Source organism: Trachurus trachurus, assembly GCF_905171665.1.
Source record: "Trachurus trachurus genome assembly, chromosome: 11".
NCBI classification, from domain to species: Eukaryota; Metazoa; Chordata; class Actinopteri; order Carangiformes; family Carangidae; genus Trachurus; species Trachurus trachurus.
Window position 1 is genome coordinate 17846025 of NC_139904.1, and position 15860 is coordinate 17861884.

At 43.6% G+C, this 15860-nt stretch overlaps 1 protein-coding gene across 1 annotated transcript in view; it reads left to right on the forward strand.

Moving 5' to 3' along the window:
• The first annotated feature begins 7071 nt into the window (after positions 1–7071).
• The window catches only part of jarid2b (jumonji and AT-rich interaction domain containing 2b), a 103139-nt gene continuing 94350 nt past the window's right edge, over positions 7072–15860 (forward strand). The window contains exon 1 of the mRNA XM_083982543.1: positions 7072–7629. Within this exon, the coding sequence (XP_083838669.1) occupies positions 7585–7629 (45 nt within the window). The 5' untranslated portion in view covers positions 7072–7584. The remainder of the gene's footprint in view (positions 7630–15860) is intronic.

Consider the following 15860-nt stretch of genomic DNA (forward strand, 5'->3'; position numbering starts at 1 on the left):
GAATAGACAATCAAGGAAGGTCGCTTCCAAAAACACAAGCCTCGCGTTAAGCCAACTCCAGCCTATTAGGGAAGGGACATATGTAGCTAAATTACACCGTGCACCCAGGGGATATGCAAATGTGCAGGACCTCCCGCATGACTTACCTTCTTTTTTTTTATCATGCAAACCATGTTGGTCTGATAAGCCTCCGATGAAAAAGCACAGGGATATTGCCTCACTGTGTTTTTTTTCGTTTTTTTTCGTGAGGTTATCAAATGCTTTCCCTAATAACCAAACACTCTAACTTTGCTAATGCCAAAGGATTAATTAAATTGTTCTGATAACGGCAGCTGGATTAGTACACTTTTAAAACGGCCCCTGTGAAAGGTGGGGAGAGGTGGTGAAAATGATTAGACAACTTTCTGTTTAGTTTACTTCAGCATGTGTCGAGTGGGAATGTTGATTTCTCTGTTCTTATCCAGCAGAAGGAAAAACGTCTGTTATCATAATTATCACCCCATCTTGAGCTACGGTTTTAAACATTTCTCACTTATTTCAAATTTGCAGTAATTAGTTGTTGTTGGGTTTTTTCTTTTTTTTTGCACAGACGTGACTACCGCTGTATTTTGAATTACACCTCTTCTCCTGATGGGGCGAATGGAGCAAGAGCTTCTTGGAATAATTAGATATTGATGTGTATCGATTTGCCATAATTGCAGTTATAAAGGGGAAACTCACAAGTAGCTGCTTTTCCTCAGCTGTTTTTTTCTTTCCCTATTCTACCTCTCCTTAACAGCCTCTATTTTCAACATCTCTGTCCTCACCCTCTCTCTGTCTTTCATTCTCGCTCATTTCTCCTGCAAGCTTGCACCCTCTCTTTCTCTCTCTCTCTCTCTCTCCCTCTAAGACCACCCAGACAGCCGTCCCTGTGTGCTCCAGCTGTTCCCCTGCTGTGGCTCGACTTTGTGTTACTTTGTTTCCGCATGGCTACGATTGAGGCAGCCCCCACCGCGACCCATCCAACCCCATTTCTTTCTCCCCTCGCACCGTTCTTCCACATGTCCTTTTCCCTCTCTCTGCTCATGCCCTCGAAGAATTGGAGAGGGATGGCTTTTGTGTCCGGTGCAGGTGTCCCGGGCGGGTGAAAAGGGGCGCCAAGGCTGCGGCTGCCCACCATCGGGGAGGGAGGTTATTCAGCCTGGGATCCCCCACCTGTGGCAGGTCTTGACCCACATGAGTCAGCCAGTCACTCCTGGGCTATGGACCCTTTGTGGCTGAACGCTATTACTCTCTGTGTGGCTAGATACACACAAGAGACCCTGCCAATGCTACAACGCAGCTTGTTCCTCATGAGCGAGTTATGCTGAGATACTCATCCACACTGTACTCCAGTCCAGACTGGTTTGAGGGGAGAAAGGAGAAGAAGAGTGAAGTGTTGAATGATGTCAAAATCAATGGGAAAACTGGACTTGCAGTGGGAATGGATGAGTAAATACAGATGGGAAAAACATGGTGCATGAATGAGAGACATGTGGTGATCTTATTAAATTTCAAAACACTGGATATGTGAAACACAACAGTGGCGTGAATTAAAACGAGATGAAAGAAGTTCTTTGGTCTGAAATCTGCTTGTTTTCCTTCAACTGATTCACCATGGTGCCTCTAAAGACCGTAGTGAGGATGCATTAAAAGTTTAGAGCTTGTTGAGGTACATTATATCCACACTCGGGTTTTTTGCACAGTGTCTGCAGGTTACCAGGTTTGACTTATCTGGATTTGCAGTTGCAAGGTGAGCTTGGGGAGAACCGCCTCATTAGTGGAACACAACAACAGCCTTGGGGGCAGAAATAACAGCAAGTCATCCCTCGACTCTGATCTTCAGACACTTTTGCATTTAGCTTCCAGATGGGTCAACTTAGGGCACAGTGAAGAGCGTGCTGAGCCTAGTTACGTGCCCTGAGGACAACTTCACCCTGGAGCCCGAGGGCGTGGATATTCCTCCTGCTGATGTTGCCCTACTACACCGCAGCACAGGAAGTGAGATATTCAACATGTGAATCGAATCAGAAAGAGTCACTGCCAAAGGGCTTTTGTGTATCTTTCAAATCTAGGTTGTACCTCTGTCTGTCTCTGTCTCTGTCTCGCCATCACTGCTGTTCTCATATTTGACAAACTTGATACGAGTCTACACCGCTGGTGCCTATTTTGTTTCAACAGGGGATTTATTATGCTGAAGGTGTCCAATTATCCATGGTAGTAGTGTGGGGACTCTCAAGTCCCTTCAGAAGGGGAAGAGTATGTTTGTGTGTGTGTATATATGTGTGTGTGTGTGTGTTGGAGGGGCTGTCGAAAAATAAATTGTGTTTGTGATCTCAACGAGTCCCTGAACACTAGAAAGGAGGAGGTGGGGGGCAGCTGTGTGGAAGCTTAACCTCACTTTAATGAGAGTACTTATAAGATTCAAATTTCAGCAGAGTCATTTAAAGCCACCATGACCACCAGTCTGTCTGCCATTGTCAACACTGCAAAAAAAAATGCCCTGTGAAGCAAATTTACTTCAAAAGATTAAAATACTGTTGTGACCACTAAAGTTCTTCATAAAAAAAAAGCTTCATGAGCAACAAACTTTCAGCTGAAAGTGAATTGTTTGTCACCTCATGTAATGTTGGCTTTAGTAAAAGAACAAAAAAGAATTTGAACTTTGTCTGGTTCTGAGGAACTTCACTTAAATGGGAAAACATAAGCTTGGGGTGTGATGCTCCTCTTTGAATAACAATTATTCAGAATTTGAAATGGGACAACTGTCTAATGGAAACAGGAACAAATGAATAAACCACACTCACAGATTTTGTTCCCCTTGTTAAAAGACACTCCAGTGTTTTTTTAAGAGTCGGCAACAAAATGACTTTTGCTGTTAGTTTCTAATTGCCACACCTTGTGTGTCTAATGTTTTACAGTCGAAACAAAGAGAAAATGATGAATAAAGATCATCAGAGATAGACTTGCATAATCAGGTTTAATTGCCTTTTATTCTCAAAACAGGCTTGACACCACTTTGACCCTGAACATAATAGAAGATCATCCTTTCTTAGACACACAGTTTTTGCAGTGCAAAACTTTATTTCTTTCTCCTTTTATTCCCTCTCTTTCTTTTATATGTAGTATTCAATATCTTCGGTGCTTGTATTACTTAAGAGTTTTAACAGCCTTCATGAAAGGGAGCGAGCTGTATAAGCCACGATTTTACTGCTTCCTTATCCGCCCAACCCACCCTGCCAACACTGGCTCGCTTGTCCCACAGTATCGCACTCAGCGAGTTAATTCCATCCCCCCCTGCACACACAGACACGCACACACACACACAACCCTCTTACTCCTCTTATTGAACAATAAACATAATTTTATGAACCCTGTAGACAATGAGTGCTGAAGAATAAAAGATCAGGAGTGCTGTTCATGAGGCCTCCTGTAAATGCCAAGGAGCAAATCCCATTCATCTTCCTTTGTGGTGTTATTCTATTCCACTGCTATGTTTACATTTATAGGAATATTTGAACTTCTCAGTATTTGACTGTGAGATTAAAAATCCACTCAGATGCCAGTTGTTGTAGGACTCCTATTTAACACAGAGATGGATTAATTGAGGTCTGGACTGCTTGATTCTTTGTCAGGGTGAAACAATTGTTTTTAAAGATTAAGTAAGCTGCGCAGAAATTAAAACATCAGGTCACTGTCAAAGTAAAACCAGTGGAAGCGTCTTCAAAAACGGAAGGCAGGTAGAAAAAAAAAAATCAACCCTCTATAAATTATTGTGGAACAAGACAAAAGGTGACTTGGCTGAATATATTCCTGTCTTTATTTCTCCTTTTATTTTCAGCAGATGTGATTACAACCGCTTGATTTTTTCCCCCCTTTTGAAGGAAACTCCTTTGGGTTTATTTCCACAATGTGCAATATTTAACCATTCAATCTTTCAACATTAATTTGGGATTCGTTGTCCCCCTTCCCATCCATGCTGCCCAGTAAATCAACCCCACCCTCCCTCCCTCCAACACACACATGCACAAACACACCCCTACTCCCCCTCTTCTTGGCTATCGGACATCAATCTAGCCAGCACCGTCTGCTAAGCCTCACTGGGCAATTAACCACATTGAGAGTGAAAGCTCTAATCAATCCCTGGCCTTCTCCATCACACACACACATATATAAGACACACATAAACACACACACACACACACACACACTCTTAAATCCATTGGTGTAAATGCCTGAGTCGTTTATACAAGCGTGGAGCGGTCCAAACAGCACTTTTAAAACCTGCTGTCCCTTCAAGGACGCGCACACAAAAAATTACCGACACTATCACGCTCTTGCAGGCGCTTGTCCTTTTACTTGAATGAATTATGAATAAAAACACATCAGTCATCTAAATCCTTCCCTGTGTTAGACCAACAAGTGTTACTAACTTCACAACCCACTTGTGATTCACTCCGTACAGCGGTCTCCAACGTGGACACGTCTTTGACAAACTGGAGTTGGCTCCAGTTAGAGGTTACACCAAGTTTTCTGATATAAATTCAATTCATTAATTATATAAGAAGATTTTCTCTTCATCTCCCATTATGTTTTACAAGCCTGTGGAAGGAGAAATCAAGCTAAAAATGTCACTCCAGCTCTTTTTGCCTGTACATGGTGTGGGCTAAATGTGAGCGGCAGGGAAGGGCTGCTGTGAAATTCAGGCATCCCTCCACAGCTTGTCTCATTGATTCATGTGGGCCTAAATGTCAGCACCAGCAGGGCAGAAGACCCTGCTTAAACCCCCTGAGAGTGCAGGGTGATGCGGGCTAAAGGCAGACTGCTCCACAGTGTCATCTCAAAATAGCCTGCTTGACTCAGACGCTGTCAGAGGACAAGACATCATTGATTAGAGGGCTAAAAGAATAAAGGTACTGTGAGGACTTAGAATATTTTTGATATATAGCTACTGTCCATGGATTTACCTGTAAATAAATGATAAGGTTTCATTTTACTATGCATTAAACATGCACAAAATATTGACCCGTCAACTATTGATTTGGTGTCTTTGTTCATGCATTCATGGGTAAGTTTAGTGCTTTGATCATTTGGCGCGTTATGCTAAATCTACATCAAACAGAGGAGGAATCGATAACTCTTGCTCGTTACATGAATGATAATGAAATCAGCATGATTGTGCGGATACTGGTGATTGATTATGGTCCAGCTCAGAGGGGTTCACTGAGATGGTGAGGCTGCTTTTAACATGTCTTAGTCATACCTGGCCACTGGTTTCCTCGTGCGGAGCGAAGACATGCAGGGGAAAGCTGAAAATTGGTCTGTGGATGTGAATACCAGGGGTCAACTTCTCACCCAGTGGGAGCTGAAGGGTTTGCTTTAGGGGGGCTAAACATCCTCAGACTATAAAGAAGTACCCTCACATGAGAGAGAGCAATAAAACTTTTGAAAAGCATTCAAAAAAAATTTCAAGCTTACCAAGGACTCATCAACTGAGTCGGTTTGATCCTCTCTGAACCTACATGTCTGTGCAAAATTTCAGGGCAATTCACACAGTTGTTGCAAAGATCAGTGTGGACCAGAAAGGTTGATTGACAGACGGCCTTGGTTTTCAGCTTTTGAGGAAAGAGTTCTGGTCATTGGTGCCTGACGAAGGGTTAAAAATGTTGCTTTATGAGGAGACACAGTTATAGCTCTTCTCAGTGTCGACCAGGCCTTAACTAAATCTGTCCTTTTGTATGCACACACACACACACACACACACACACACACACACACACACACACACACACACACACACACACACACACACACACACACACACACACACACACACACACACACACACACACACACACACACACACACACTGCTCTTACCTACCTCCAAGGTTCATGCAGAGCAACCGTCCCACTCAGTGTATTAGAATAATGACACAGCAAGCCCACTTCTAGTGAGGGGGATGAGGACACCCAGTCAGCTCGGAGTCACTGCAGAGTGGATGAAACAAAAGTATGACTATTAGCTGAACAAATATGCACAAGTGCTGATACACACACATTTTGTCAAAAGATGTTGGTGTGAGCTTTGAAAAAACCTGTGTACACTACAAACTGCAAAGGTAAGTGTTTGCAGTGAAATAAAAGTAAATAAGGCCAAGAATGTGTTCCCATAACCATTTCAGTCTTATGGGGCTTTGAAAACAAGATGACGCAGCTGATTCAGGTCAATGGGAGTTAGTATAGAGACTGACATGGACAATTCACACTTACAAGTAAGAGCTTGTTTATTTCAGAGCAATAATTCATGGGTGTTCCTCCACAGTGAAGAGTTTAATCCACCTGATAATGTATTTATTCTTCTGTGTTTAAATGCTTGAGGCCTCCTATTACAGCTATGTTTGTCAGGTGGAGGATTCATACAAGCTTTCTCAAATGCTATAGTCTTTAATGTTTAACCACGTGCTTAGAGTTTGTGGGGGGTAGTGTGGTGTAGTGTGGGGGGATGGGGACTTCCATTTACATTGTAATTTGGGAACACCTACTTTTCTCCTATCCCCCAGCGTCTTCATAGAATGCGTCTGCTGTTGCCTTACAAGTAAAACCACCACAGATAACCATTAATAGATTAAACTTGCCTTGCTCCTCATATCAGATCATAGCAGGAAACGCAAAGGTCACTTATCACTGAGCCATATTTACACCTACACATCTCCATAGGTAGCCTATACCACGAAAATACAGAAATATTAAACTTGAGTGTGGCTCTCTTTAAAAGGTGTGTGTTACATTTAAGCCTTGAAACTAAATGTTATAGGAATTAAACGCCATATGATTGGAAACTGGGTGTTGGAATTACAGCAAAGGCAACATAAACGGGTAAAAACACGACGGCAGAGGTGTTATTTGCTGGGGTTTGGGTGCTGAGGGCTGTCTCAGTGGGGTTTTGAAGTTGCCGCTGAATGCTGCGGGATGTGATAGGCTGAGAGGCTGAGGCTGGGGAAGAAAGGAGCTGCTCTCCGTCAGTAGAGCAGTGCCGCTGAGAGCTCTCTCGTCGACCGCAGGCTCCAGCCAAGAGAAAAGAGGAGGAAAAAAAATAGACGTGACTTGACGTTTTATTTTTTAATTTTATTTATTCGTTTCGCATCGTACCTTCGCCTCAAGCAAGATGTAACTTGTTGACAACACCTCGCGCATATTCATGTATTTGAAAAGAGCCGGGAGTGAGTGCGCAGAGACGAGAAGCCGAGCTGTTCTGGCGAATGGAACTTATTGTTGTGCATTTGTTTTGACTATGTTATCCCCAAGTGAGTTTGGGTTCAGTCCGTCTCTGCTCGTCGTCAACCCTTGATTTTTTTCTTGTATTTTTGAGGATTTATATCCGAAGAGTTTTAAAGGGGGGGACCACAGAGAGGAGGATTCTGCAAAGCCAGCAAGCTTTTCCTACAGAGCCGGGGATTTAAATCCGTCATTTGGTGGTGGTGCTCCGGGAGAGGCGAGAGTCAAAGAAAAGAAATTCATGTGGCCATTCTCTCTATAGCCAAACATTTTTTGTGGGGATTGCATAATGAGCAAGGAAAGACCTAAGAGGAATATCATTCAAAAGAAATATGTAAGTAGAAACACACCTTTTTTTTATGCTCGCAAATGCTCGCAGTCGCTCTATTCAAGTTTGCCTTTGCTCGTCTCGATGAAAATGCATAAACTTTCATCACGGGCTGTGAAGGTTACCGCCAGGCTGCTCGTGCACTATCTGGGTCAAATATTGTCCAAAAAAAGGAGAGCTAATGGCTACAAGTTACCTCAACGTGTTAACAGTTACATGCTTTTGATTTAAAGAGACAGCAATGTTTATTCAGTGTCCGTGTGTTGCAGCGTTTCTTCGACATCAGACATGTTTTAGGCTATTTGAACATCGGGTGCTTTTTGAGAGAGGAGGGGGGGGTCGCCTCGCTCATTTTTGACCGGTTTTAACACATGATGGAGAGGCTGTATCGATGTCTTGACTGCGTGATAAAGCCATAAAGGGTTTTAAATTAAAAGACTTGGCAAAGTGTTAGCAGAAAAGGGGCTTTTGTTCGCTCCCCGTTTCTTCCTATTCAAGAGCCGTGAACACAAGCCTGTCGGCCATGGCTCAGCTATTTCAGCTTCCATTTCGTCCCATGCTGAGCATTTTCTTATCTCCGCTTTTAAAAACCCAGCTCCTCCATTGACACCATATGTGTTAAATACCTTTCCTCGCCTATGGAGTTTGCGTTGGAGATAGCGTCGTGTCTGTCGCTGGGTTGTGTATTTTCGGGGGCTGTGTATGTGTGTGTGTGTGGTTGGCAAACCGACATGTTTCGCGGACTGTTGTGGCTCTTTAATTTTCTCCATAAAGAGTGTGAGGGAGAGCTGGAGGAGGAAAAGGGGGTCATGCAATTCAGCATATTCGCTCAGTTTCCACCACTTGAAAAACGTAGCGAGGACACTCACGGTCTCTCTCTCTCTCTGTATATGTGCGGTGTTTTCACTGTTAATGCGGTCGTCTTCGCTTGTTAGTCCCAGCCTACCGCTCGTGAAGTCCGCCAGGGTCCCAGTCATTTTCGCAGGTCTCCGTGTGACCTCTGTGAACGATATTGCAGCATAGCCCGCTGAGGGATAACTCCATTTTTGCAGTAGCCTACTACAGGGGGGGAGGAGGAGGATTAGTTTACAAGCGTGTGGGTCTCGTCCTCAGCCACCGAATTCACATGAAGCAGCACATTTACATGGTCGGTGTGACTGAGCACAGTTTCTCGAGGATCCAGTCTTTTTTTTTTTTTTTTTAAAGCGGCTGTGTGCAGTCGCATTGCAGAGGCTCATGTATGAAGCGATACCAAGAAGCAACCATTTTCTTTCCTGCAAGTAGGCTACTGATGAATTTATGGAGAAAAGGGCTGTGGAAATGAAGTAGTCCGGCCTTATCTAGTGTTCAGATGTAGTCTTTGGTTCAGGCTTTGGTCTATTGAACACCCATTTGTCCCCTTTCATGAATGAAACAAAGACTTTTAAATCTTGCAAAGTGTGACTGGCTCAGCATATCACTCTACTAAGTTGCCATGTATCGTTTACATGGAAGGCTACACGCCGGGCCTCTGCTGCCTGCCTGGGCTTTAAACTTTGTAGCACTCGTTTTTTCCCCCCTTTTGCTGCATTTCTAAACGGTTCCCTGTGAATTATAGTCACGCGCCCAGTGGGCACATTGTTGTGTTTAATTGCACGAGGCATATCTTGTCTGAAGCTGGAAGTCAGCAAGACCTACCCGCCCCCATCCAAACAGCATGTGGAGTGTCTATATAAAAAAAGTGTGCTTCGCTTTTGCAGACACTTATGTGGCTGAATAAACCAAAAACAGAACAATTTGTCATATTTATCTTGTGTTAGAAGAGACGTGTTATAAAAAGGCCAAACCAAGCAACAGGTTTGTCTGAGTAAATGAACAATCTCATGAAATACAAATAGGATTTTTCCATCTGTGCTGAAGAGTTCCTCTAAATTAAACTGGGAGGCCGGTCTGTCTCTGTCAACATGTATAGTAAATGAACTACATCATGTCTAAGCAACGAAGGCATAGCAGCGTGTCTGCTAATAATTATCTGGATGACAGTTTTCTTAGGAACTTTTTCAAGTGTCCATGTGGTTTCTCCCCTATAATAAGTTGTTGGATTAAAGTGTAAACAAATAGATCTGACATGTAATGACATCAGATCCAGAAGCTGGTAATTTACCACTTTTGGTATGGTTTCTCTGCTCCATGTCTTAGCATGTTATATGAAGGGGCTAAAAATCCTCTTTGATGAAAGATTTAATTCAAAATCCTCTGCTGCAGTAAATGACATCCCATAGTATGGTTTAGTCAGCATTGGCCTTTTTAAAGGTTTAACTGTGACAGTGATTTTTATTTCTTTCTCACCATTACCAAGTAATTTTGCTGACATGTCTAATGACACTTTATTGACATATGTTGGCAGTGTGGGCTGAATAGGTCAAAGATAACACAGTTTTTAATCCTGTCAAGGTGTTTGTATAGGTCTTCCTCTGAATTGAGGAAACAGGATGTGCCATAGAAATAATGACTCAAACAAAAGTCCCCACTTAAAATTGAACCAGACCTCGACAGCCACCGGTGTCTCACACTCTCTAAAACTGGATTTTTTTTATTTTTACTTGGGCCTATTCATAACTTGGTTGTATAATTAGAACTGGAGCCAGAGAATAAGGGCTGGGGAAATTGTGTGTCTGTGTGCCCTGCTACAGGATGCATGTGTCCACTATGTGTGTGTGCATGTGTATCACATCTGTCATGTGTTTTCAGCAGCTGCAGCTGATGCATTAACTCTGGTTGGACAAAATAAGGCTATCAAATGTGCATTTCCACAACAACCTGGAGGAGTCCAGTCCCCCCCCCCCCCCCCCCAACCTCCAGGCTTTGCGACAGGACTCTTGGCCCCTACTGATCCCCCTCCCCCCTCTTCTGTCCCCCCTTAATTAGCGTAAGACAATTATACATGCTTGGCTTAACCATTTCCCCTGAAACATGGGTGTGAGTTGTTACCCCCCCCACACACACACACACACACTTCTCCCTGTGTCCAACAAACACCCACTATCTGTGAATCATATTAAAATTCATCAGTTTCATCAGTCATAATGTGATTGAAAAGGGGGGATGACTCTTTAGTAAAAGTAAACAAGGCAATCGTCACGTTCCACTTGGGCTGATAGACGTCATTGTGAACAAAACCAAGAAGAAAAGCCAAACTGTCCTGTTAGTTTTTTCCCCCACTCAATGATGCTTCATCACAAACGTCAGGTTGAGTAACACTCAAGTGTGCACATGTTCTCTCAGCTCCTGTTTAAATGTGGTTTTTGTAGGTTTATTTCTTCCATTAGTTGGCGACTTTCTAGCTGGTGGTTGAGGGATAGGTGCTGTGTAATGGCTGAGGTACCAAGAGCTAATGTGCAGCAGTGTTGTTCTGTCTAACGAAACATGACACACACTGTGTGTGTGTGTGTGTGTTTGTGAATGCATGTAAGCGAGAATAGCAGGAGCGCACGGCAGAGTGCAGCCAGGGCCATTTTGTGCAGAGTCGGCTCTTCCTGTAGGCCCCAGCTGGGGCTAGGCCTCTGATTCAAAGGTTGTGTGTGAGTGTGTGTTTGTGTGCATGCATGGTGTGTGTGGGACAAGCACAGCTGCTGCAGGGGCCTTTACAAATGTAAAGAGGCTGTCAGTGTTTGTTTCATCAGGCGCACAACTGATGAGGGCCAAGTTGAAAATCCATTGCACTGTGAGTGTGTGCGTTGAGCATGCACAAAAAGAGGAAACAAAAACAGAGAGTGGGGGCAGAATGGGGAGTGCAAAGGCACAGACTCTCCCCCTCCTCTCCTCCTTTTCCTCTCTTTATCTCCCTCTCTCCCTGTCTCTGCCTCGCTCTCTCGTTCTTGGGCTGTCCAAATGAAATGTGGGCCTCATGTCGGACCATGAAGAGAGGGTCACAGGGTTGTTTTTTCACCGTGCCTGAGCCTCAATGTGCTTCATTTAACCTTATGTTTCAATGCAAATTCTTCTTTCATAAGCTCCCTTCGCCTCACGTGTGCAACATGACAGGGTTCACTTTGCAACCTCCCCCCATCACTATGGCTACCATGTCAAGCCAAAGTATACGGTGGCAAAAGCGACGTTTTACTGCCTGTTTATTTGACTACGTTCACTATGGTTACGTTCCACGTGGCACCTGTGAAAGGCGTGATGGTAAAAGATAAAAGTGCTTTCCATATGTGCTTGCTCATTATCTTAGCGTTGCTTTCCTGTGAATGAATCTCCATGCAGAGGATAAAGCAATGAGTCTTTCAAGCTCTGAAAGCAGCAGGATGTGGCAGAGTTTGCTTTACACAATATACAACAGAGGACAATACTTTTTAATTTGAAAGTAACATCACTGAGCTTCATTGTCTTGTTAATTTTAATTTTTCATCAGCGGGGAAAAATCAAAGCAGGGCTACTTTGATGATGATGCCAAACTGTATCAGTGTGGCATTAAAGCAGGTGCCAAGTCCTCATGAAGATTGCCAGCAATTTGCACACAATGGAAAATAAGCAAAACAATCCAGGAGTTTGTGTCACTCGCACTGTGCAGCGAAAACCTAAAGTGTGCTAAATACTTAACGCTGTGCACTAAATTCTCAGAAACAGGAAATCACGTCACTGCTGCCTTATATCTTTGGTGTTTTTGGTAACTTTCTAGTGTAGTGAAATGTGTGTGTTAATTAACTGTTGTCAGGCCTCAGTTCAACCCCCCCCCACCACCACCACCTTCAACAGTTTAGACTTGAAGCATGGAGGAAGCAGAGCTTCCCACGCTGCAGGCCCAGCCTCACGTCCCTTTGGCCTCATCTCTCCTCTCTCTGGGCCTGCCGTCTTGACGAGCACTGCCAGAGAAAAATCTGGGAGTGAAGTTGGCGAGCCCAGTCCCTTTAAAAAAAATAAAAAAAATTCAGCCTTATTTATTTATGTATTTATTAAGTTTGTGCTGAAATGAGGAGATGGGAAAGCTCTTTTTTTCCCTCTCTCCTTTAAATAAAGTCTGCTTCGCCAACAGAGAGTTTACTGCATCATTACAAGCGCTCTGTGAGCTGCCGACTTCAATTTGGAACGGCGTTGGATGTTCAGTGGCCAAATGCAACGCCGCTCAGCTTTTTTTTTCTTTCTCTGACATAAATACAGACTCTCGCGCTGTTTACCCTTTACTGCCCCTGCTTCCATATTCTTCACTTCGCATCTGTTCTCTACTGAATTATGTCACACACACACACACACACACACACACACACGACACACACACACACACACACACACGACACACACACACACACGGCACAAACTCCCTGTTATGCAATATGACCTTTTCTCTTATCAGCTGTTGGCATTGAGCACCATCTCCGGCGCTGTGCTGGCACCAGTACACACTCACACGCAGAGGCAAAGGTCTCTAGGTGTACGCTTGCAGTCAGCAGGTGAGATAAACCGGCCTTTGGGGCCAACATATCCACGATATCCAGGAGACACCTCTGCGTGACGTGGATATGAGCGGCGTAGACCATAAGGAGCGATGACATAAAACTGGGCGTGACTGTCTTTGTTATACGCTGTGTGTATTTTTATTTTTTTGTCAGGAGCAGGAGCAATGTGTGCACAGGCCCACGTAGGTGTGTTTTACAGCATATGCTCCAATAGTTGGACAACAAGGAATGGTTGGACACAGTGCAGTTGTGGGCGGCCAGTGCAGGTGTGTGTGTGTGTGTGTGTCACGTACACCACGTGTGTTCCCTCCGTGCGTGTCTTCATTCTGCCGAGTGATTTATATCCTCCTGCTCCTGTGGGTTTGGATGGAGATGGGGGAGCAAGACAGCTGGTCAGGCCCTGAGAGGCTGAGTGTGTGTGGACACACATGCTCACTCTTGCGTGTGTGTGTGTGTGTGTGTGTGTGTGTGTGTGTGAATGAGTGAGTGGTTGCCACAGCTTATCCGTTCAGGATCCCTATGAAGCTGAATCAACACTTTAGCTTTGTCTTTGGTTTGGCCTTGCAGGCTTTATGGGGGCCCATGAAGGACATTCAGCAATAGTAGGAAGAAAAGAAAACAATTGACTGAATGCGTGTGTTTTTTTCCTATTTACCATATCTTTCTTCAAGCATTGTGAAATATGTATTTTTTGCTTTAGAAAAATACATGAAATGATTGTAACAGATCCTTTGGTACTCTTTGTTCCTAGTTCAAATTCAATCTGAGCTTAGCCCTGGGCTTTCCTTTAAGCTCTGTAAGGCTGATATAGGAGGCATTAAGTTGTTTTCACCCATGGTTTATTTTTTATTTTTTATTTGGAATCACCAAGCTATTGTGGCTTAGACTGGCATTAGCTTTTAATGACCATCATGTACATCTCTGACAACCTCTTGACCGATCTCTGCTCAGCCTCTCCCTCTCTTCATCTCAGCTACATCAGTTTAATAAACACCCCTTACATTTTCATCCTGTGGTCAATCCCATCTGATCCCCTATTGTGACACCGTCGTCTTTACACATCCAGTGAATTAAGCCTCGGGGGATGAAGCAACAGAGCGGAGGCTCAGTTGGTATCGATCCTCCATTACTTCCCTCTCTTTCTGCCAGGAATACCACAGTTTCACTGTCAAACATATGCCAGTAAGACTCAGCAGGCTACATCATAAAACGTCTCCACTGTGATGTTAAGATGAGGAAATCCTTGAGCTTTCTGCTATTGGCCTTCTTAAGAAAAAGCTACATGCCAATTTATATTCATTTTACAGCACAGTGTACATTCATAACTGTTCTTGTTATGTGTTATGGTCTCATGAGTTTTCTACCAAGTGTAGTAATCTATGAATCATTCCTTTTTTTATGATGGAGCAGTTTGTTTCTTCCTGCCAACAAGCCACTGGCCACTCTATTCTGGTCCTCTCTGGCAGAGCTTTGCTTTGGCCAATGAATGGCTCTCTCTTTTAATCTTGCAGGGTATTTTCCAGTGATAACTTTTTTTGTGTATATTTTTATATATACATATATTTTTATATATATTTAAATATATATATATATATATATATATATATATATATATATATATATATATATATATATATATATATATATATATATATATATATATATATATATATATATATATATATATATATATATTTAACTATCATTATCCCTCTTTTTTTTTACAGCAGTCATTTGCGGCTCTCCAGCAATGCATGGCTAGTTGTGGAACAGTGACCTCCCTTTCCGTTAAACAGCTCTCGAATGCAACCCTTTTTTCACCAACCGTTTGGCCTCTTGCGAGCGAGACCTTAATTCAGGATGGCACCCCCTCCCCATCCCACTAACAGTGGAGTAATGAGCCAGTGGAGCAAAGTGGCTGGGTGACCACTGTTGCTGCCTAATCTCTACTTTTCAGCCCTCACTGAACAATGAAGTAGAAAAAAGAAAGAAACAAGTAGAAGATGTGGTGAAGGTGGTGCGGTGTAAAGAGGTTTTTATTCGAAGCTTATTGATTCAAGGCTGAACAGCAGTTGTAACTCTTGCGGTTTTTTGACTGATTTAGAGGAAAATTACTGGTTACCGAAAAGGTGGTAACTGCATCTGGCCCTCGCTTATAGTGATTAGGCAGCCCAAACTGTATTTAGAGGACTGGGCAGGAGCATGTTGTTTAATGCTGAAGCATGATAGGGGGGGAGGGGTCCTGGTTGTTGCTGCCGCCGTCGCTGCTGAGTTGTCGGATGTGCTGGTTCCCACGTCGGCTCCGAGGAGAGAGACCAGGAGGTGCAGTGGAGCTGCTGTAAGAGACAGAATGGATGGTTTATTTAATTCTCACGTCAATATATACACATTGTGTTTGCATCCATCCTACATCCCCGTCCTCCATCCGCCATGAGAAATGCCCCCCCTCACACACACACACACACACACCCACCCCCACCCACCACATCTTGTCTTGTAATAGAATACCAAGTGCATTTTCCCCCCTGTTCCACTCTATCTCTCTCACCTCCTCCCGCTCAACTCATTCACTCCATTACTCAGCGCAGCTACAAAGAGAGGAGCGAGGCGTCGGGGAGCTTTTTCTGTGGGATAGCTCTTGGAGAGAGGAGCGGAAGAAGCGGAGGGGTATTTTCTCCTCACATAGCTGCGAAAATTGACTTGCGGAGGAGGAGCTGTTGCACGATCGGCAGGATCCTGTTCCCTTGTCCTCGTGCTTGTCTTTTTTTTTTTATTATAAAGTTTTACTGACTACGTGTGTGT